At 34.4% G+C, this 24,757-nt stretch overlaps 1 protein-coding gene across 2 annotated transcripts in view; it reads right to left on the minus strand.

The window, feature by feature from the left end:
* The window catches only part of ascc3 (activating signal cointegrator 1 complex subunit 3), an 854,735-nt gene that overhangs the window by 133,119 nt on the left and 696,859 nt on the right, over window positions 1-24,757 (minus strand). For both annotated transcript variants that reach the window (XM_051925342.1, XM_051925343.1), the window contains exons 31-34: window positions 14,477-14,614; window positions 14,115-14,235; window positions 10,900-11,032; window positions 3,051-3,176 (exon numbers count right to left, since the gene is read on the minus strand). In XM_051925342.1, the coding sequence (XP_051781302.1) occupies window positions 3,051-3,176; window positions 10,900-11,032; window positions 14,115-14,235; window positions 14,477-14,614 (518 nt within the window). The remainder of the gene's footprint in view (window positions 1-3,050; window positions 3,177-10,899; window positions 11,033-14,114; window positions 14,236-14,476; window positions 14,615-24,757) is intronic.

Genomic DNA, 24,757 nt, shown 5'->3' on the forward strand with positions numbered 1-24,757 from the left:
AATATGAGCATCAAAGGGAATACTCATATAAAACTATTTACACTTTTTTTTTTTTAAATGCATGTTAATTAGAGACTGAATTTAATGACCAAATCATAGACCAAACTTCACAGTTTCGCTGTTTATAAGAGTTAAATGACCTCTACATAGTATTTCCTGGACAAATTATCCAATATCATATACTGTATCATGCATACTGCAGCATAAATGTGACATCAACATATTGCTTAGTCATTTTTACATATTTATCTGCAGTGCTGTAAAAAAATGTATTGCCCCTTGCTGATATCCTCTATTTTTACATATTTGTCACAAGAAATGGCATTAGTTCTTCAGACAAAATGTAATATTACTAAAAGTGAAATAGGGTACATATTTAACATCATTTCTAAATTGCTATGTAATTGATATGTAATATATTTAGTTATCCTACACCTGTACTGACCAGCTGAAAAGGTAATTGCCCCTTTAGTTAATTACTCAAAATAGATAAACCAAAGTTAATTGATGATTAGACTCAGCTTCCTGACCTGACTGCAGCCAGCATTGCTGAATCTAAACTTCACCCTGTATTGATCCGTGATGTGAGAGTGAAGTAGTCACAAGGTTTATAGAATAACACTATGCCTTGATCAAAATAAATTCCAGAAGAGATAAGGGAGAAAAAGAAAAAAGTTACAAAGCCATTTCGAAATTTTTGAGGCTCCTTCACAAGACAGTGTGAGCCAATCTTTCAACATGTAAAATGTTTGGAACAGTGGGGAATCTTCCCAGGAAAGGCTGGCCTGTCAAAAGTACCCTATGGGCACAGCAACAGCTTATTCAAAAAGTCACAGAGGATGCAAGAACAACTTTCAAATAATTGCAGGCCCCTGTAGTCTCAGTTAAGGACAGTGTTCAGAACTCCATGATTAGAAAGAGACTGAGACTTTGATTCCTGGAAGTGTAGCAAAGCAGAAACCTCTGCTATCAAATAGAAGCAACAGTGCTCGTCTATCTTCTGCAAAGGGCGACACTAAGCCCTTTTGTAATAAAGTTCTATGGATAGATGAGCTGCAAGTAGAACTCTTTGGACAACACAGGTCACACTATGTCTGGTGTAAAGCCAATGCAGCATTCAACAGTAAGAACATCACATCTACCATTAAACATGAGAGAGCAGTGTGATAGTGTGGGTTTGCTTTGCTGCCTCAGAACTTGGAAGACTTGCCGTTATTGAAGGAACCATGAATTTTGCACTTTACTACAATATTCATAAGCATAATGTCTGGTCACTTATCTGTGATCTATAGCTTAGGTGTAATTGGGTTATGCAGCAGGACAATCACTAAAAACACAAAAGCAACTTTTCATTTTTATTTCTTCGTTTCCATTCATTTGAAGTTTTGGAGTGCCCTAAACAAAGATCTGACTTGAGCCCAATACAGATGCTGTGGCAGAACTTAAGTTATGCTTGAAAACAGTTCTGTAAAGAGCAATTTGAAAAACCAACATCAAATTATTGGAAGAATTTAGGTGCATTTATTGCTGCTTAAAGGTGCAACCGACTATTTAAGTTATGGAGGCAATTATAGCTGTACATGGGTGATAATGGTGTTGGGTAACTGCTGCTTGAATAAAGAAGGCAATGATTTAAAAACTGCATTGTGTGTTGACTCAGGTTCTTTTTCTCTAATATTTATTCTTTCTAAATGTCTGAGACCATTCATTGTGTAAATATGCAAAAACAGACAGTATAAGGAAGGGGTAAATACTTTATCTCAGCACAGCATAACCTCATGACTATACTGGTTTCAGGCTGCTACAGGAACAAAAAGATGACAAACTAACAAAGACAAGACTAATAACAAAGATGCCCTTGTACATTCACAATTTTGCAATAAAAAAAATTTAAAATAAATATATAAAATTAATAATAAAAATCCTTTTCATGGAATAAAATTATATATTATGTTAATAATAAGCTTATTATACACAGTTCAAATGTTTAAAATACTTGAAACATATTGAGGAAAAACTGAATTATATAAAAGCAATTAAGGTGATCTATAAGCATAAATGACCAGGTAAATTCCTATATTGTAACCTTAACTTGGAGATTCTAGAGTTAATTTTTTTCTGTGCACATTATATTTAACAGACTGATAAGAATAAATGTGCAACACTAAGCTCCTTGCTAAAAATCATCAAATAAACAATATAAAGTTGGATTTTAGAAAGAAGAGAAGTTAGAAAGCTTCACACTCTTAACACAGGGTGGTGTAAAAAACATTTGCAATAAAATAAATAAATGTGCAGAAGGAAAAAAAGATTATACTATTATTATCTGGATGCAAGACTCATTCACATGTATAAAATAATTCTGTGATTGGGCAAAACTGATTCAGTATACATGAAATTTTAATTTCCATGTTTCTCAAAACCTAGATGAGTGCATGTTTATTGAAAACTGGATGTGGTTACATGAAGGATGTAGGATAGATACTAGGTTGGGTGGCACGGTGGGTAGCGCTGCTGCCTCGCAGTTGGGAGACCTGGGGACCTGGGTTCACTTCCCGGGTCCTCCCTGAGTGGAGTTTGCATGTTCTCCCCGTGTCTGCGTGGGTTTCCTCCCACAGTCCAAAGACATGCAGGTTAGGTGGATTGGTGATTCTAAATTGGCCCTAGTGTGTGCTTGGTGTGTGGGTGTGTTTGTATGTGTCCTGCGGTGGGTTGGCACCCTGCCCGGGATTGGTTCCTGCCTTGTGCCCTGTGTTGGCTGGGATTGGCTCCAGCAGACCCCCGTGACCCTGTGTTCGGATTCAGCGGGTTGGAAAATGGATGGATAGATACTAGGTTAAAAATAAATGAATCCAACAAAATATATTTATACTTGGGAGGCCATAATTCAGCAGAACTATTGACTTATTCGCTCAATTGATCATTAAGAACACATTCACAAAATTTACTATGAATACAAATTCAGGTCAAACTAATAATACACTGCAATAAAAATAATCAGTAGCATGTGTATTAAATAATAATATAAATATAAACTGATAATTTTCTACCTGGGGTTCATTACAAGGCGACGGAAGAAGTATGTCCACGTTATGTAATCCATGGCATCTTGTTTGGATGCAATTGTTCCAGCAGCAATTTCAGCATTTAAATGGTCTGCAAACACACCCAGCAAACTGAAAACAGATTACAAAGATTAAAGATTACCAAAAAAGTGCACATCAGCAAGTCACTGTTTTCCTAACAAGTCTGCTAACCATTTTGCTCTTAGAGAGGCACAAAAAATGTCTTTTTAAATTATTGATGAATTATTGAGAAATAAATAAAAGTTGATTTCAGGCTGAAAAGTAAAAGACATCCAGAAGCAAAATATTCCACTGTAGATTTCATATGGTATGCACCCAAAGTGGGGTATGAAGACAAGTCAGTATGTGAGAGACATGGTGAGGAAAAGTGGTAGTGGGGGGATTATAGGATCTGAAGATGGAAAACATGCAAGTCAAAAGTGGATTAAAAAGGCAGCAATCTGAAATGATTTTGGGTTTGGTTTGTCACTTGTTCTGCCCTGGAAGAATATAAGAATCAAGTTTAAGGCTATCTTTCTCTTGTTGCTTTGTTCTTCTAATGAGCTCAGCTGAAAACAACAATAACAATGTATAATATATAATAACAATAATAATAATAAAAAGCTTGCATATGAAAAAGCATTAAGAATGAGAACTAATTGTGGCAGTTTCTTATGGACAATACAGGGGAGGGTCTGAAATTTAAATGTCTGTTAAAGCCATGTGAGGGGTTACAAAACACTGAAGAGGAGTGCAGTGCATAATAGCTTAAAAGCAAAGGTGTATATTTGATGGGAAAGTAGTTTATTGCTGGACTCTGATTTAAATGGAACTATGAAGCAAACCTTGCATACAAGCGTTAACTAAAATATGCTGCAACTCTGTCTGGCTTAAAAAGTAGTGAAAATGGAAGTTACACAATTCTGTTGAAGCTTTCATTTAGTTCCTTGCTAACTAAAACAACATCAAGGAAATGAATCTCTTTTATTGTAAAATGGAGTATTAAGTACTTATTACTGTATACAGTAGACCCCCGCGAAGTCGCGGTTCAGAGTTCGCGGCCTCAGTCATTTGTGAATTTTTCCTTAGAACCTATCTAACAATTGTTAGTGGAAACCGCAAATATCCTCCGCAATTTTTATGGATTTTTTCATGGAAATACTGTACTGTAGAGAGAACAGGAAGCAACTGTAGAGGAAAACGCAGCTTGGAATGGTGAAAGTAGCCAATAGAATTTGAAACTGCAACTCCCAGCAGTGGCTCCGATTGGTCTTCTGCTGAGGGTGCTGGGGCTGTTGGGGTCAAAGGATGTCAGCATGGCTTTTAAAAAGGGGGCCGGTGACCAAAAACAAAAAAAAAAGTTTTTGTAATTTGTGTTTCAAGTTCTTGTCTGTCTGCCTTCTGTTGGGTTACCTGTACTTATTCGTTTTGTCCTGGATCGTTTCATGATTGGTATCTGAATTGTCTGCCGTCTGCCTGTTTACATGAGAACTGTAAGTGGATTCATGGCCATCCTGCCATGGTCTTCACCATTTCAGGAACTAGCAGTAGGACTATCTTTACATTCCCATTCAACGTGCGGATATCTGGACTATCTATTTTCATCATTACATTTCATCCGTTGCCATTTTTCATGATTTACTGTGTGTGTTTTCTTTGTGCTTTGTTGTATTTAATGTGTAATCGGCGTAAGGGGAACAGGGGTGGTATCGTTGTTTTCATTTGTTTTCATTACATTCTTTATTTGCTGTTTGATTACCGGTTTGCTTTGTTTTTGTCTCTGTGAGTGCGTGCGGGTCGGGCCAAGGCTGGGTGCATCCCTGGAATCTCTACCATAAAAATAAATCACCATCTTTTTGACGGTGTGAATCTTACCAGCACCGGACCGCTACAGCATTATTCATTTCTCCTTGCTGCTGATTGACTGTGATGTATCTCCAGCTGAGTGTTCTTGTGTTTTCTGTTTTGTTCCTCTTAACCCTTAAACCACCATAATTGGCTATAGTCGTTTCCCAGTGCCATTTGCGAGCACGCATGAGCAGATCAGTCAGTGTTGTGCATTCGTTGAGCAGCCAGCTCATGACCACTGCCAGCTGCTTATGAGCAGGGGGGCTGAACGCACCACTAGAAGACACGGACACTCCTCAAAAAAACCCTCTTAAAAAACGCTGCTAGACTACCTTCACATTGCTCCCTTACTTTCGGCTGCTCTGTTGCGTAATATGCTTCTCGCGCGACGCTACCCTTACTTAAAATCCTGAACAGCACTTGTCCTTTTTTGGCTGATTGCTTTGTTTCTCTCTCCTCCCCCAGACATCCTCTGCTCCTGTTAGGGGTCCCGCTTCTGTTGTGCTCCCCTATTGTTTTAAACAAGAACTAACTGCATACTGTGCTCGTTTTACTTCTGAAAGAGACATGTTTGTTTGAAGTGTTTGAATAAAGTTCCTGTCTCTACAATCTCCTGTGTTTCTGTGCAATTCTGTGACATCCTGCAGCACTGCAGCCTCACTGTCCCTGGGATTGAGCCACTGCATTAGACTAGCCTGCCAGCATCAGCGCTTACCTATGTGTGCTTGCGTACAGCCAGTTCAAGCGTAGTTGGCTCGGTGATTTCATCCATGGCGTCAGTTACACCTTGTGCATATTGTTCCAGCAGTTTTTTAAAATAGTTTTTACAGTTCATTAGCAATGTGTAAAATTATCAGTGTTGCAGTAATTGTGATGCTCTTTGCATGAAAAAAAATGTGTTCCATTAAAATCTCACTTTTTCTTTGTAAATTGTGACGTTTACTTAAAGTGCAGCAAAAAAAGTATTTGGCGTCCAGGGATGCATAACCCCCAAGTATGTGTCAGTTTAAGGCTTAAAGCCCCAAGATGCCGTCGAAACGCTCTGCACCTTCTAAAGCTTCTGGCAATGAAAATGCGCTTGCATGAATTACAGTATATATAGTGGTAACATCGGTATGTTACATTTTAGCACTGCGGGAGACATAGCAGTACAGTACTGTGCAGTATACAGGTTTACCTTTACATTCTTTTTTTTAGGTAATGTATGAAGCTGAGTTTGAAATTAAAGTGTTTTGGGGCCATATTTAGGGTTTAAACTATAAAAAAAGGCATTTTTTTTAAAAAAAATCCAAAATTCCAGTTTTTTCACAACTTGCAGGTGCTCTAGGAACGTAACCCCTGCAAAATTTGGGGGTGTACTGTACTGAGGTAAAATAAAACTGACTAAAAATGACATAAACTACAGATAATGTTTTTCAGGAAGTTCAACAGAAATAATTTGTTCCAGACAAATTTGTACAGCAATGATGACCTGTAAGACCCAATATTAAACTTAAAACTGAAGAAACATGTGCCTTTTTATGTACATGTGATGTGCCTTTTCATATGAGATTAACTGTTTAACAGTACATTTTGCTAAAATTAACTTTCAGATTTAGATATTTCTCTGGATAAGTTCTGCATTCTTGTTCTGGGCTTAGGGATGGAAGTGTGGGAACCATGAAAAAGAACAAAGACAGACACACCTAATGTTAGATTTAATGCTATAAAGAGATTCAACAACACAGCAACAGAATAGCAAAATGGAAAGGTTTTAAGAGTATATAGTCTAGATGTCTGCATATCAGTGAAAATGAAAATCAACCGGTTCATGTTCAAATTTTTCTGATAACCATAATTAGTACAAAATTGTTGTACTGTATACATTTAATTATACTGGATGGAAAACTGATTGACATTTTGTTCATACAGTATATGACATATGAATTACTGAACTAAAGATACATGTCTGACAACATAAGACCATTTAATCTATTTTTATTTTTGCCAGTTCAATTAATACTTTTATACACTACTATTTACTCATATAACTATCATTAGGAGTATCAAGGACTTAATTGAAAGGTTTTGTCTCTAGATTTGGATATATACATATATACAGTGTATATGTACTGTCATGAACATTTGTAAAAATGTACAGTTTTTAGAACTTGTACAAGTGCACAATATAAAAATAAACAGACTAATAATCTGCATGTTCAGTGTAAAGATTTTGATTTGCATTTTTAAAATTAACCAGTTATGTAGAAAAGTAATCATTAATTACAAAAAAATAAGACATTTCAGACCTCTTCCTACTATGGGTAGCAAAGAACTAATTTGTTGCAGTATTTTAACCAGCTGCTTTTTAAAAAATGCAACACATACAGTATGTTTCAACCAAAACACTATCTAGACTCAAATTACACTTTCTGTAGAAAACTCTTTCTTGGCTACTGTTTTCAATGTACCGGCATCCTTCTGTGCAAGTTTTATTACTAAGCTAGAATAACTTTTCTATGGATATAGAATGCTAAAGAGCTTCTACTTTAATGAGTTAATCTTCATTTTACATTGCACTGTTCTCAGAATATGTTGTGTGGCTCTGAGGCTAAGGATCTGTGCTGGTGTCCCGAAGGTTGCCGGTTCGAATCCCCGTCACTGCCAAAAGGCCACTGCTCTGCTGGGCCATTGAGCAAGGCCCTTAACCTGTAATTGTTCCAGGGGCGCTGTACAATGGCTGACCCTGCGCTCTGACCCCAAGGGGTATGCGAAAACTACCAAATTCCTAATACAAGAAATTGTATAAGGTGAAATAAAGAACAAAAAAAAAAAAAAAAAAAAAAAAAATCAAACAAGGATACATTTCAAAATAAACAGTAAGCAGCATCATATCCATGTGTACTCATTAGGAAGATAATAGCTTATATAACCAAAAGAATATAATATATATTTTGTAAAACTTTTTTTTTTTTCAAAAAAAAAATAAAATTTTTTTTTCAAAAATTTTGTGTGAATTTCCCCTTGGGATTAATAAAGTATCTATCTATCTATCTATCTATCTATCTATCTATCTATCTATCTATCTATCTATCTATCTATCTATCTATCTATCTAAAACGTAAATGAAATAAAAACATCTCCATGAAATATAGAATGGGTGCTAGATTCATAAGTTCTGGTCTGACAGAAAACAAGACGAAGCTAGATAATAACAGTTTATTTAATTACCTTTATACATTACTTTGCAATTACCTATACTAATAATTGCATACACACACACATATTATATATATATATATATACACATATATATATATATATATATATATATATACATATATATATATATATATATATATATATATATATATACATACACACACACATACAGTGGTGTGAAAAACTATTTGCCCCCTTCCTGATTTCTTATTCTTTTGCATGTTTGTCACAGAAAATGTTTCTGATCATCAAACACATTTAACCATTAGTCAAATATAACACAAGTAAACACAAAATGCAGTTTTTAAATGATGGTTTTTATTATTTAGGGAGAAAAAAAATCCTACATGGCCCTGTGTGAAAAAGTAATTGCCCCCTTGTTAAAAAATAACCTAACTGTGGTGTATCACACCTGAGTTCAATTTCCGTAGCCACCCCCAGGCCTGATTACTGCCACACCTGTTTCAATGAAGAAATCACTTAAATAGGAGCTGCCTGACACAGAGAAGTAGACCAAAAGCACCTCAAAAGCTAGACATCATGCCAAGATCCAAAGAAATTCAGGAACAAATGAGAACAGAAGTAATTGAGATCTATCAGTCTGGTAAAGGTTATAAAGCCATTTCTAAAGCTTTGGGACTCCAGCGAACCACAGTGAGAGCCATTATCCACAAATGGCAAAAACATGGAACAGTGGTGAACCTTCCCAGGAGTGGCCGGCCGACCAAAATTACCCCAAGAGCGCAGAGACGACTCATCCGAGAGGTCACAAAAGACCCCAGGACAACGTCTAAAGAACTGCAGGCCTCACTTGCCTCAATTAAGGTCAGTGTTCACGACTCCACCATAAGAAAGAGACTGGGCAAAAACGGCCTGCATGGCAGATTTCCAAGACGCAAACCACTGTTAAGCAAAAAGAACATTAGGGCTCGTCTCAATTTTGCTAAGAAACATCTCAATGATTGCCAAGACTTTTGGGAAAATACCTTGTGGACTGATGAGACAAAAGTTGAACTTTTTGGAAGGCAAATGTCCCGTTACATCTGGCGTAAAAGGAACACAGCATTTCAGAAAAAGAACATCATACCAACAGTAAAATATGGTGGTGGTAGTGTGATGGTCTGGGGTTGTTTTGCTGCTTCAGGACCTGGAAGGCTTGCTGTGATAGATAGAACCATGAATTCTACTGTCTACCAAAAAATCCTGAAGGAGAATGTCCGGCCATCTGTTCGTCAACTCAAGCTGAAGCGATCTTGGGTGCTGCAACAGGACAATGACCCAAAACACACCAGCAAATCCACCTCTGAATGGCTGAAGAAAAACAAAATGAAGACTTTGGAGTGGCCTAGTCGAAGTCCTGACCTGAATCCAATTGAGATGCTATGGCATGACCTTAAAAAGGCGGTTCATGCTAGAAAACCCTCAAATAAAGCTGAATTACAACAATTTTGCAAAGATGAGTGGGCCAAAATTCCTCCAGAGCGCTGTAAAAGACTCATTGCAAGTTATCGCAAACGCTTGATTGCAGTTATTGCTGCTAAGGGTGGCCCAACCAGTTATTAGGTTCAGGGGGCAATTACTTTTTCACACAGGGCCATGTAGGTTTGGATTTTTTTTTCTCCCTAAATAATAAAAACCACCATTTACAAACTGCATTTTGTGTTTACTTGTGTTATATTTGACTAATGGTTAAATGTGTTTGATGATCAGAAACATTTTGTGTGACAAACATGCAAAAGAATAAGAAATCAGGAAGGGGGCAAATAGTTTTTCACACCACTGTATACACACAAACACACTACACTATTTGGCATTTTCAAATGTTTTCATATCCTTAGGATTTGTCTTTTTTAATATTTCATTGCTATTCTTTTTCTTGTTGAATTTCTAAACAAATCTGAAATTTTCAAGTTTGTTAAATGTATGTGATACTGTTGGAAATACTGAAGATACAAGATACGTACATAAGAGTTGTGATTTAGATCACTAATGGGTTCTAACTGATAACTACATTTTGGTTGAAGATTCTCCTGTCTTTTGTTTACTGTCCATTTACTAGCTTGAGATCAAATTATACACAATAACACTAAAACATCTTTGTTTTAGTTTCAAATTTGGATTAAACGGTATCAAAGGCTTTTTAAAAGTCTATGGAAATTATGCTGAACATTGTTGTTGGTTTTTTTTTGGTCAAATTCTATTGTCCGTTACTTTTTTAACATGTTATTGGCATATAATTACTGAGATGTATTAAAGAGCATCTCCTTTTTTTGCAGTGGGGTAACATTTTCATCTAATTAGTCCAAGAATTATATTTACATATACTGTACAGATAATGTTAAAGGATTATATTATACTACAAGCATCAGTCCTTGAAGAATGTAATGGCAGCCAACATTAGGTGAGGTAAACATTGTACACCCCAGTGCCCACCATTCCCTTTTTCTTTCTATTTTTATTTTATTTAAAATGATCTTTTCACTTCAGCTTCAATTTCCTGTTTCATAACAGAATCTGATACACCTTACTATTTAAATGACATGTTATTGCCAATATGGTATTTTCTGGCATTATACAGTATGTAATGATAGCACAATCCTCCTGCAAGGGAACCTACTTATCAGAATAATAATTTGTTGGCAGTTGAGAGGTGCTATGCTAGTCTTATGTAATTGACAGCATTTTATACATCTAAGCCAGCAACCCTTTAATTAATACAACCACAATTTAAAGTCATTTTAAGCATATATCTGTAATAACTGTGTGCAAGGATACTTTCACATACCTTGATTCAACAGGGAAAGGTTCATACAGAAATTTTTTATAAAAATCCTTTTTAATGTCATGAACAAGAATTACAGCTTTTCCTTGGTCATCAAACTGGGGCCTGCCAGCACGCCCCATCATCTGCAAAACATCTTCAGGGAGGGAAAAAATATTTATATTACTTAGCCAAGTTGTACTACAATGTGACAAAGAAAAAAAAATACTGCGTATCTACAGGTAATATGTATTTATATTTTACAGCTATTTCTCCAATATCTAAAATATACTGAATACTGACCTTTTCACCAAAAGTGATAATAAACTATTATAGTTTTTCTTTTATTATGCTTACTTGATAAGACTATACAATTTATAGGCCCACTTTTCTCATTGTGTTTTAAATGTTTTTGACATATTCAATATATTAAAACCCATAGTTTGTTATCTCCACTTCACCTTAAGGAAAAATTCACACACACACACACACAACATATTAAACTTCACTATGGCATAATACAGGTTGAAGGTAAAGACACCATTAAATTTCACCAGACATTTAAATCAGCAGTTACTATAAAAATAAAAATGCAACTTTTTGTGATAGGTACAGTACATTAATAAGAGACTGGTAAATCGATAGCTCAAGCTAGTGTAAAAATAACTTATTTTTTCAGTTTTTCATTCTAATCAATGTATTATGCAAAACTTAATGGAAGGTAGGTTCAATGTTTAATTCAAGAGTTAGTTACTTTATTAATAGTACCACTCTGAAACTACTGCTTTTTTTTTTTTTTAACAAAATGGAAAAATTGTGCATGATTTTCATACAACACTCTGAAATACATTGGTTCAACAATACTGCTAAGATAATAATTCCTTATTAAACTTCATTAAAGTCAAACCGCATCAATAAATACTTGACAATACAATACAAGCCTATGTTTAATCTCTATGAACACTTGACACAAGAAGTATTTGGGGCCTTTTATTTATGGCAATAACATTTTTCTTATATACTGTACAAACTCACACGGGCAGACATACATATAAAGCATATATGATTGTGTAAGTGGAATTTTAGAAACATTTTTGAAAAAGGCAACATTTTTGAGAATTTATCATGATGGGAAATTAAAAATAATGTTGGTTATTAATGCTACACTAAAAGGACAATTATCAGATGGCTTTCTTCAAGACCACTGCAAATACTTAACCTACAATTATGGACTTATGAAACAATGTGCTTTAATAGTATCATGTCCCTATACACTCTGCCTTGCCCAAACAAATATTGACTTCCTCTTTGCCACGATTATGTAATGGGGAGCATTTGTAAAAAATGAATACTTGAGAAGACAAGAGGAACTGGCGATATTATTAAAGGACGACTTCATATTAATGAAACAGACACCCAGAGGACAAGGGGACATTGTTGAAATAGGTAAGCCGGTGGGCTGTAAAATCAAAGATAAACAAATAACAGGCAAGAAGATAATCACAAATTACAGACAATAAGGTCAAAATCCAGTTTTACACAAACAAAATAATAAGGTAAAGTTCAGTCAAGAAATGTACAGTAGCATGGGTCAGTAAGTTGTATAAAAAGACACTGGAAAAAAAGATTGTGAAAGACTTAAAGAACTTCCTGAGCCAGCATTGATATTAAATTTTACTCTCTGATATATACTGAAGTCATATCAGATGCAATTTCTTGAAAACATTGCTCACTTTCACTTCAGGTGACTGGTATTGTTTACTAGTACTCAGTAAGGATTACTAGAAATATGTGTAAGCCTTTCATGGTTATGTTCACTCTATGACAAAGGAAAAAAAAAATTGTGCCCGAAACAGAGCTACTGTTTAAGAGAAAACTAGTGTGCAGGACAGGTGATACATAAGAAATAATGCAAATCCATAACAAATGAATGCTTTACTGGTTTACGGTAGATTTACATATGGATGTTGTTACTATCAGGTACTGGTTCTGTAAGTATCTGGGCATCATGTAATTATACATGTGCTGGGTCATTTCTGAAGTCCATAACTGACATTCCACGTGCTCTACCTGAAGAAAGGCACTAGACAGATGATAGGGAATTATCACTAAGGAAAAAATGCACTAGGCAGGACCACAATTAAACACCACATGATGGGGGACAAGATTTTCTTAACAAAGCATTGCATGAATAACATGCTATAGAGGTAAGCAGCTATGGTAGGCAATACTTCCCTAGATCATGATGTTTATTTTGTGATGTTATTCGGTAATGTCGGGCAAACCAAATTTTTCCAATGTTTCAAAATGTAAATCACAAATCTCTCCCAAAGAAAGAAGTGACAGTTAATAGTTATTGGTAATTGCCAGTTGTCAGCAGTGGATAGAAAATGTTACAATGGGCACCGTTAATGTCATCTTAAATTGGCAAGTCATATAAAGTTTTATTTTGTGATCCTTGGAAGATGCCAAATACATTATCTGAAGATGTCAGCCCTCCTGTTAACATGACCCAACTGTGGTTAGCCCCTGCCTTTTAACTGTAAGCCCATTGAAAAGCCCTTTAGAGGCAACTGTCATGCAAACAAATCATTTAAGTACCAGAACATTATATATATATAAATCTTTGCTAGGTATCTACATTAATGTGTTCAACCTTTATTTCAATTTTTGGAACTGAAATACATAGCCTTTGGTTTTAAGATTTCAAAAGCACACAAAACCCCATGTTTAAATTGCTTACTGTACGTGCAATGTTTATGTATCATAATAAAACTAATATTTTGAGGGAAGCATGGTGGCACAGTGGTTAGTGCAGCTGTATAAAGACTGCTAGGTTCAAACCCCATACTCTGTGGTTTCCTGTTGCGCTGTTTGCATGATCTCCTTGTCTGTATAGGTTTTCATCCAAGTGCTAATCTAGGTAGCAACACTAAATTGGCTCAATCAATGAGCTCTAGGAAAGACTGGCACCCTGCCCAGGGGTGATTCCTTCCATATCTATGAATCTATGAAAATGCTAAGTTAGGCAATAAACTGAATATTCCCAGTAGATTACGGTTTCCTTACCAAACTTGACATATTCTCCATCAACCATAACAGTGCAAACAAAAACGATTTTCAAATTATTTATACTGTAATTCACTGGGAAAGGTTAAAAATAAAGACAAAAATTTAAATACCTATAACGTAAACTTTTCAGAAAGAAAACCGGCACCTAAAACATTTAAAAAACATACCTGTAATGGGATAGTCAACATAACGTCGTGTTTTCCCATCATAAAATTCAGTTCCTTTAACAATAACAAGATGAGCTGGAAAATTCACTCCCCATGCCAGAGTGCTGGTGGCAATCAATACCTGAAAACAGACCTCACTCATAAATGAAGCAGTGACATTTTTAAAAAAGTACAGAAGAACATGGATAAATTAGAGGGCACAATCACATTATGAAGTATGTCTGGACAGCAAGGAAGTAACCAATGTCAGAGTGCACCTAATGGTAATAAGTAGCTTATATTTTCAGTCTTAAATGCAGCTTTAGTTTTTTTACTTGGAAAAATATGTGTTTAATTTAAATGATTTTATAAGAACCCTGTACCTGAATTTTGCAATTAACAAAAAGCTCTTCCACTGTCTTCCTGTCTCTCTCATGCAGACCAGCATGATGCAGTCCAATTCCAAAGGCCAAGGTGAATTTGAGATTAGATTCCCTTACTGTACAGATAATATCAGCCATCTGTAGGAAGAAATAATTATATTTTTATGGTGCAAAAAGTTGCTAAGACTTTTGAATTGTTTTATTATGATTTTAATCAATTTACTCCATGCCTGTATTTTTTTCATTCTGTTTCTGTTTATCAAATTTCAAAACAGAAAATCTCAAGAAATGTGTTATCTATAAATATATAATGCAAAGTTGACTGACTGACTGACTTACTCACTCATTAACAAAAACACTTTATCCTTTTAAACAAAAAAAGCTGAAATTTGGTAGGATTGTACATCTAGGGCAGTAGGTATTTACTAATAAAGAATTTTAATATGTCAATAGTTAGCGGAAAAAAAAAAAAAAAAAACACAAATGAAAACTAAATACCCCAAAATCTCAAAAATACCTTGATGGATTTGATTGAAATTTGGTGACATTATAGAAAAAAACACAAACAAAATTAGCTGAAGTGTGTTTTTTTTTATTTGTTGGTATCTTTCATTAATGGTGTAGTGAATGGGACATTCTAACAAACTGCCACAGCACTGGCAGCATTTTCTTGGAGAAATTAAGCTTGCCAATTTATGCAAATGTGGGCCATCTGCAGAAGCAATATGAAACGAGCAAAATTTGGCGAAGCTCAAAGAAGATGTTTAAGCAGGCGCTGTGGCTGTATGCGTAGAGAATTTTGCATAACTGATACAGTAAGAAAGGTATTTGCAACTTTATGCAAAGGCCAAAGTGGGGACTACATTGCCCATTAGCCAGTGAGCTGCTCCATATGATTTCATCACCACTTACAAATTTTAAATATGAGCATCGACAAATGCGGCATGTCATAAAAGTAGTCAACTACTGTGCTTTTTTTTCCTCAACCACTTTGGAATAACAATTTCATTGTCTCACTGGATTACACTGTTTATCTCAGAGCAGTGTTTCTCAACCTTTGTGGCCTTTTGACCCAGTTTTACCTTTTTAAGTTCCTTGATGAGACACAGACAGCATTTGAAGAGAGGGGAAGTCTTTCTCCCCTTTATGAACTGAACGCAAGTCAAAGAGCTTAGGGAGGGAGGGGTGAAATTAGTGCAGTTAAAAATGGTGAAAAAATGCCACACATCATTATCGATTGCATTGGTAGTTGGGGGCTGTGTCAGACATGACAATAAATCTGAGATAAATTGATTACATTACATTTTTGTATTAGTGTATAACCTTCCATTTTTGAAAAAGCCACCTGCATATTGTCATTAAGTTCACAATGCCAATCAATACTCAGCATTAAATGCTTTTTGAAGTTAATAAAACAAAGAGAAAAAACAAACACGACAAATTAACTGATTAAGACAAACCACAATTAAACAGAATGAAGTGTGATTTTTTTTCTATAGCTAATGGAGATGCTTATTTCAGATTCAGAGAACAGGACAGTGCTTATAGAGCAAGTAATTAGTAACTTTTTTTTGTTAGACATTTATTCAAATCCACTGTATACTAAGGGAGTACTAAATTTAGGTTTTGATGTTAATGGAGGGATGAAGATTTTTTACCAGTTTTTACCTTTGAATGAATTAACTTTTCATCAACTTTGTAACATTACCAAATATGACTTTAACACAGAGATCTGCTGCAATCTCTTTCACACAAAAATCACCAAGGAGCATGTAGCATATTCAAAAGAAAGCAGCTCAAATTAACTAATAATATTAACACCGGTTAAAAAAAAAATACAAATACTGCATACAGAAAAGTTCGTAGTTACATAGTATTTTTGATACATTTGATTAACCATTTGCACAATAACTGATGCCCATTGACTTTGAAAAATTCCCTGGCAAAGCTGGGTCACATAGCTAAGCATTATATAAAATGCTAAACAAAAATAAAGGCAAATTTTAACAATTTAAAATAACATACAGTACAGCTAAGAATGGCCAACAAAACAATGTCTTTATACAGTGCATGAAACAGAAAGTAACAAGAAACAGATAATACCTTCTTTAGCAGAAAATGAAATTTCCTAAAGTGCAGAAGAAAACAGCACTTTGCGTTTCTTGACCTGTAAATACATGTGCTTGCTAGCTATCAAATATCTCCTAGTAATTCTTCTCTTTTAAAATACCTAACCAACTACAAAGCCTAATAGCAATTTATTAGCAATAAAATGCTTTGTAATATTTCTATACACTCTTTAAAAATGTTATTTATTTATTTATTTGGAGTCTATATTGCTTGAAACAAAGATAAGTTAAATAACTTTTTACCTGAATGTACAAATGTAGCATGCAACCTCAAACTGAAAACAAATGCAAAATTTTTCTGCCTAAAATTAAAGACAATCATAAAAATATAAAAATATGATGAATGAGCATACACATAATTATAAAATTTTATTTGCTCATTTTGTGATAAGCCAACAGAGAGTGCCAGGGTGAAAAAGATAATCCTAGCAGCATTCGATAAAATGTTGAAACCAGCCCCAGATGGGATACTTCATTGCAGGGTACATTCACATAAAGTCACATATGCTCTTACCTGTATATTGGGCCAGTTAACCTAACAAACACATCTGGAAACATGCAAATAGGGATTTAAAGCTTTGTCACTTTTAAAAACAGTAATTATAAATGATTATACAATAATTTGCTTTCCAAATCACATGGCAGAATATTGAACTCCACCTGTATTTAATTATAATATCTCATCATTTTTAGGATCAAATCATCTGTTTCAAAAGGTCCAAGAAAATGCTCAGCTGGTAACAGACATGCATATTACTTGACCACAGTCAAGATATTCATTAGGAATTAAAGGATATAAGGCATTGTCGACTACCTAAGTAAAAATACCATACAGACAATACAGTGAAGAAGAGGAGAAAATGGTTAATATGCATTCTTCAAACTGATATCAGAATCCCTTTGCAACTCTAGGTTATAAGTAAGTGTGTTAAAAACAAAACCAACACAAAAAACCTGACACTGAGTTTACTTTGAAGTACATAAAACAGCACTATAGGGATTTTGAAGCCACTTGGAAAAACCTGGAATTACATGAAGGACACTCTGTGACCCTGAGCAAGTCGCTTCACCTGCCTGTGCTCCAATTGGAAAAACAAAAGAAATGTATCTCATATGTTTTAAGTAACCTTCGACAAAGGTGTCAAATTAAAAAGTCACATTTGGCGTAAAATCCAATACAGAAGAAGCAATCTCTACTGGAAAGCAACATTCTGTTATTGGATAGAAAGGAAATCAGATATTAATACAAAATACAGCACATGCATTGCTAAAGAAAACATGCTGCATCTGCAAGAAATCTGGAAATTGAAACAAAATATTATCTTTCAATTCAACAATGACCATAAACATGTAGTGAAATGCATGACAAAATTGTTAAAGTTCTGAGGCAGCCTATTCAGAATCCTTTAATAAGTTTCTCAAAAAACTCTGGAATGAATTGAGTGCATGACTTCAAGCTATTCTATAAGTAGGTATTAAGAAGTGTTGTGCTATGTAAAGAGAATAATATCTGTAATTCAAGCAAATGGTATTCTACAACAAATGTTGAATCTTTACATCGATCCATGTTCTGTGAGTATTTATAGCTTGGACTACATTGCAATTTTTAAAAGTTTGCCTTAATTTATCCTAAATTCTGAGTCTTACATTAAAGAATTGGTGCATTTAAAAAAGTGCATTGACTTAAAGAAAGACAAAAAAATATATATTAAGCTAAATATTGCCAACAGTTTTAGCTTGCTTATGACAGACTTTTCAAAAATGCATTACTAGACATTTATGGCAACTAAAATGAATTAAAATTAATTCACGGTTGACATAAAGCCATAAACAAATTGCTTTATTATCAATTTTAGTTACGCCTCACATTAGTTAATTTTAAATTTACAGTTGATGTGCAGAGAGTGCAGCTTTTGGAAGGAGAAAGACATATTATTCAATCACTGGATGGATGGATGGATGTTATCATTTGCTTCTTGGCTGTCCAGCATTAACAGCTTTCCTTGCTTTGATGAAGGCTCAGCATGAATTAACCACAAATCCCCATGATGGGGTTTGAAGTACAGATGTTGTTATCATTTAAATGTGAGGGTGGGCGGCCGTTCTTAGGGGCAGGAGTTATAACCTGTTTTTCTGTTAGCAATACCTCAGTGAAGCATAATGTACCATAGAACAAATGTAGAACCCCCAGTGGGAGGGCTTAAACTTTCCCTCAGCCTGCTGTCATGTAAGCAGCAGGGACTCCCAGGCATTACAAGGCACCAGTCAGGCTTTCTGCATAAATCAATGGAACACACACATACACACCCTGACATATTCTGCAAGACTGCAGTTTTAATACAAAATGATGACATGTAGTAAAGTGATCAAGACAAGAGCAGCCCCCCTTATAATTTCATGTTTAACATCTTCTTTTAACTGTGGAAAAAATATATTTTCTACAAATGGGAAAAGTACCACTGATGAGTTGTAATAAAAAAAAATTAAAAGGATAGGTTTAAATGATACATTATAGTAATGTTCTACAAACAAATATATGTAATTAAATACACAGTATACAATGAAATTCATGATCTTGAAACCCATCAATAATAATTTAAACTATTTTTTCAAACATGCTACTAATTTAGCTAAATTACTGTTCCATAGACTTGCCAAGACTATAGTCTGTTTACATTTTTAAAGCCTTTTATTATTCTGGACGGTGTTATCAGTTATATAAAAATTACACATTAATGTTAAAGAGAACAAGTACCTATTTTAAGTTAATAAAAATAAAATTTTACATTAAAAGTAAAGCATAAATTAAGAATGTAAAATACAAATTAGATGAGCGAACAAATAATGCATACTTTTGATTATAATTTATTATATAAAATATGTGTCTTTGTAAATGTATAAACTGTATATCATTATTATAGCTCTATAAAATCTGTAACAGAATTTTCCTTCCTGCTTCAGATAAAAACTGAGTCTCATGCTTTTCATTTCTGCTCAGGTCTCATTCTTGGAACAATTGTCTTTATTGACATCTGAACTTTTTTCATCTCATCTTCAGTTTTTCTCAAGAGGGATGCGGTGGCAGAGGTCTGAGTTTATCAGACTATACTAACTTTACCATACTCAGTTGTCTCTAGCCCATCTTTATAGCTCACCAACTTACAATACACATTTGATTGTAGCACACATGAAGTGCTAAATGGTTCTCAAGCTCTAAGCATATCAAGCGTACTTTATGTAACATTTATACTGACAAATTAAAAATAAACCTTAAACTCTTTGATGGTCTGTGTGATAGACAGAAGATAAAGACCTTATCTACCTTTTTGAATGACTCAGTGGCACAAGAAAATATTCAAGGTTAGACACTCTGTCTTTCTATGCTGAACATAATGACACACCCTAACATCATTACACTTCAGCCATACTCTGGGGCATGCATTAAATAAGTACTTGTGTCTTACACAGAAAGGAAGCAATTTGTTCCCCATCAGTGAATTTTGCACAATTAACTCAGACTCCCAAATAGATCAATTTTTTTATTCTTCCTGTCAGAGAACAAAGCTGTAACATTTGCAACACAAATCAAAACACAAGAAATAAAAAAAACCGAGAGTGTGCTCCCCTCGACTTTCTTGTACACTGAGATAGCTCATCAGAACCACTTCCAGTTGTGCAATATTTCTCAAATATCATATGTCTTTGTTTCTCATCATAACTTACTGATAGTATCAACACACAATCATTTATTTCTATTTACAATCAAACTTTACATTAAAATTATATTTTCTCACTTTGGGAGGTTGATAATGGTGGTGGAATTCTTTTCATGATTACATATGCATTATCTAGATTACATACTAAGTAAAAAGAGTTACAGGCAAATAAAAAACAAAAAAGTGTTAGTGTTATATAATATTTGTTGTAATAAATTGCTATAGGTAAAACAGCATTTAATTATGATTATTTTGGTGGAAATAATAAAAAAAAAATCATAAAATTAAATGTATTACCAGGAACATGACGGGGACGTAGCAACTTATTGTTCCAATTACATCTTTATATTTACATGGCATGTTCAATGTTTACACGTTATTGTTAAACTGATGATGTATAAATTAAAATAAAATGAATAATAGTTATTGAAAGAATATGTGCTGAAGACAGTTTTTAATATTGTGTACACATTTATATTTCCATGATATAAAATATTTGGATGGTTGTTTAAATAAAATACTACTTCCGGTTGAGAAATTTTTCTCAAATTTCACATCTGTTTACTTTTTATCATTATAAATATCTATACAAAATCTGAATCATCTATCTGTAATTATAACCATAGTTTACTTGAAAATTCACAAAAGTATTCAGTTAAAGTACCAAAAGGTGATAGGATTTTTTATTTTTGATATAAAGCAGATGTAGAAAATTTCATTGACCTAGGTCAACGTGTTTTCGAGTTATCGTGTTTACACACAGACAGACAATTTCAAAAAAGGTATTTTTGGACTCAGGAAGGTCTAAAACGTCAAGACTCATCAAAATCTCAAGGTGAAATTTTTTCACAATTCCTATACTTTCTCTACACTGTGTATATGAGAAAGTAAAAATAGGAGCTAATTGTACAATATACAATTGGAACCATAAGTATTTGGACAGTGACACAATTTTCTTAATGTTGGCTCTGTATGCCACCAAAATGGATTTGAAATAAAGCAATCATTATGTCATTGAATTGTAGACTTTCAACTTTAAAGTGGTTTACCAAAAATATTGTACGAGTCATTGAGGAATGACAGCCATTTACCTGTATTGTGATTCAATGATAATAAGCAAAGTGATAATAAGCATTATGATTCCATTCTGCAATATACTTCAGTTTATTACTTTTTTATTTTATTACAGTATGACAATGGATACTGGATAATGTTACAAACCTTTTTACATCATCTAAATTTAGCTCAGAAAGAGTCCTTGTGAAATAAGCAGCTATGCTTATAGTACAGTTGTCAAATAATAGATTCAGGTAAGAATTCTTCATATTTAAAATGTGCTTTATATAGACTTTATGAAAATGTGTGTTTAAAGGTCTTTTGGCTGCCGAAATGTACATTTCCATGAGGTACATAAAGAAAATAATCCATCTTTTTTTCACATATTAAACTTTCATCATTATCTTCACCACTGGATTAGTGGCCATATTACGGGTTTACTCAGTTTAACTTGTTGTCCTCCAAATGTCTTTCCTCCAATCTCCAAGGTCCTGGACATCCTTAAGGGTGAACCCTATTCTCTTCCCGAATCTCACACAACTACCAACCACATCTTCTTGGCCTTCTACCTGACTTCACCCCCTACACCTCCACTTTGATGGACCTCTTCACCCTAGCATTTTCTGCCTTTCACTTTATCTGTTCAAACCATCTTAGTCCATTTCTCCTCACTATAACACATATTGCCTCTATGCCAATTATTTCTCTTAGCTTGGAATTTGCCTTCTTTTGACTCTATAATATTTTTTACATCCAAATGATCATTCTCATGATTTGCTTCATTTTACACTGTCATTGGTCATGTCTCTCTCCCAATAAGCATACTATTCTCCTTACACAGCTTTCAGAACTTTTACTCTTAAATGTCAAAGGGACTCCTTTTTTGGGGGCAGCTCATGGAATTTATGTCATTTCCCATCCTGGCTATCACTGCTGTGCCCACACCTCTGTATGTTCTCAAAATGTCACCTACATAGAAGAATTTCCCTACTTACTCCAAAACAACTTCAGAGTCAACGTCTAAATTTAGACTTACTACATCTTTTAGGCATGTATTTCTGACAGACCATACATTGGATAGAGTTTCTCCAAAACACCTCGACCACACAGGTCACACCATGCACTCACTTCATTTTGCCCCTACACCTCCCTCCAATCATAAAAATTATTCTTTCTTGAATTTACCTTGAGGTTTTTTGTTTCCAAGCTAGCTTTTCACTCATCAGTACCTCCTCCTTCAATTCTGCTTCAATCTTTGCAATCAAAATATGAACACTGGCCTACAAAATCTTAAAAAAGGGCAATTCTTTGTACACTTCTCTGGTGACCCCTTTATCATTGTTATTAAAAGCAGGGTAGAGAACAGGTCCTTGGTGTAGCCCCATCTTCAACCTAAAACTTTTACTATCTCCTTCTGCTGCTCTGACCATTCTTCATGCCTCCTCACACATTGACATCAGTATAGACACTAACCATTCATTCACACCTAACTTCATCAAATACCCAACCTGCCCTGTTAAATGCACTCTGCAAATCTATAATGTATAATACAGCTTCTTTCCCTTTGCTCCATGATTTTCCTGCATTTGCCTGAAAACAAATATAAGATTGGTTTATCAAACTGCATTTTGCTGACTTCTACTTCATCCCTGATTCTTTTTTACAACCACCTTTATTAGCAGTCCAAAAAGCTTGATTGCTAGATATTATCCACTCTTCACTGGATCACCCTTTTCTTTGCATACAGGAAAACTACACCTTTTTCCCCATCTTCAGGAGTCCTCCTTACACATTTAATAATCACTGGTGCAAAAAACTTCCTTTTATGCTCTGAAGTCAAATTCTCTCAATTCTGGATTAATCATCGAGTTAGATAGACAGTGCTAACTTGTTGTGTACTTGAGTATTTGATTTTTAATTGACCATTGCCTGCAAATTGGATGCTTAGTCTTTTCTTCACTGTAGCATTCTGAAAACTAAAATAAAACCAAACACGTGACTTAAAACACAGAAAGAGCAGTGCTAAGGGTGGTGATGTGTAGCAATGCAAATTTTACTGTGTTGATAGACATGCTTGTTTTTGTTTCACAGTGTATAACAATGACCTGCATGAATAAGACCAGCTTGACTAGGTATCATACCCTTAATTCTCAAGTCTCATTCCAACTCTTTCCTTGTGTAGTTCCAATTTGGTGGAATGGGCTACCCATCTCCATCCATACTGCTGAGTCCCTCAATGTATTTAAGAAGCCATCGATGACCCATCTGTTCTGTGAATATCCATCTAATTGATTGAAGGGTAAAAAAACTATGCTCTATGATCTTTTATATTGTTGGCTAACTTCTTGTTTAAGTTTAATTGCCTTATTGATTATAATCTGATTGTAAATTATTAGTTATTATCTCTTTTCACTTGTGGCAATCAACTTTTGTTAACTGTTCTATTATATTGGCTGAACAAACAGGCCCTAGCCTAATGTTACTCGATTATGTTTACCTCTGTTGTAAGTTACTTTGGATAAAAGCATCTGCCAAGCAGATAAATATAAACGTAAATTTTAATTTGAAATGAGGCTCACAAACTTGTACCAGTACTTATCTTCTGAAATTGGTCCTTAATTATTCTACTATTTAGTTATATTTACCCTGTTGACTGATCTAATGAATTGTGTACTATGTTTAATTTTGCACTATGAGTGTTTGGATAATGGATAGGTTAACATTGTACCCAGATATTTTAGAACTGTGTTTTATTACCTTGTTTACTGAGAGATGAATCTTGTGGATTGCTTTGCATATGAGGTAATTCTTATTTATGTAACACTTTTTGATTAAGAAATTAAAAAAAAAACCAATATCTACAAAATCCATACATAAATTGTTATGCACATATACACATGATGACCTTAGACCAATTAATTTAAGAAAGTGTCAACATTTAAAGTTAAATTAGCAGTGCAGATGCTGGCTGCACAAAAAGCAGAAAAGAGTTTGCAAACTGTAGATATGTAAATTGAAGTGACTTGTAGTTACATAGAAAATACAAGAACCTTCATTTGTACTGTGAAAGTCTGCATAATATATTTATGACAAGAAAGGAAGCCTATGATACTGACAAATGATCATTGAAATGATTTGTCTGTCCATGAAATAGCCTAAAAATTAAGAAAAAACATGCTTCAGTAAACAGCTTTTGAAACAAACTATATTTTAGTCAGAGATGGATAGGTAATGACAGAAAGACATATTTGCATTGTTTATTTTTTTTCCATAATGAAGTCATAGTCACATTTCAGGAAAGATGACAGAACAGTGAAGAAAATGATTAAATAGAATGATGAAATCAGATGGTACTTCTGAAGACTTTAAAATATTTTCTG

Source organism: Erpetoichthys calabaricus, chromosome 3 (assembly GCF_900747795.2).
Source record: "Erpetoichthys calabaricus chromosome 3, fErpCal1.3, whole genome shotgun sequence".
Classification (NCBI taxonomy): domain Eukaryota; kingdom Metazoa; phylum Chordata; class Cladistia; order Polypteriformes; family Polypteridae; genus Erpetoichthys; species Erpetoichthys calabaricus.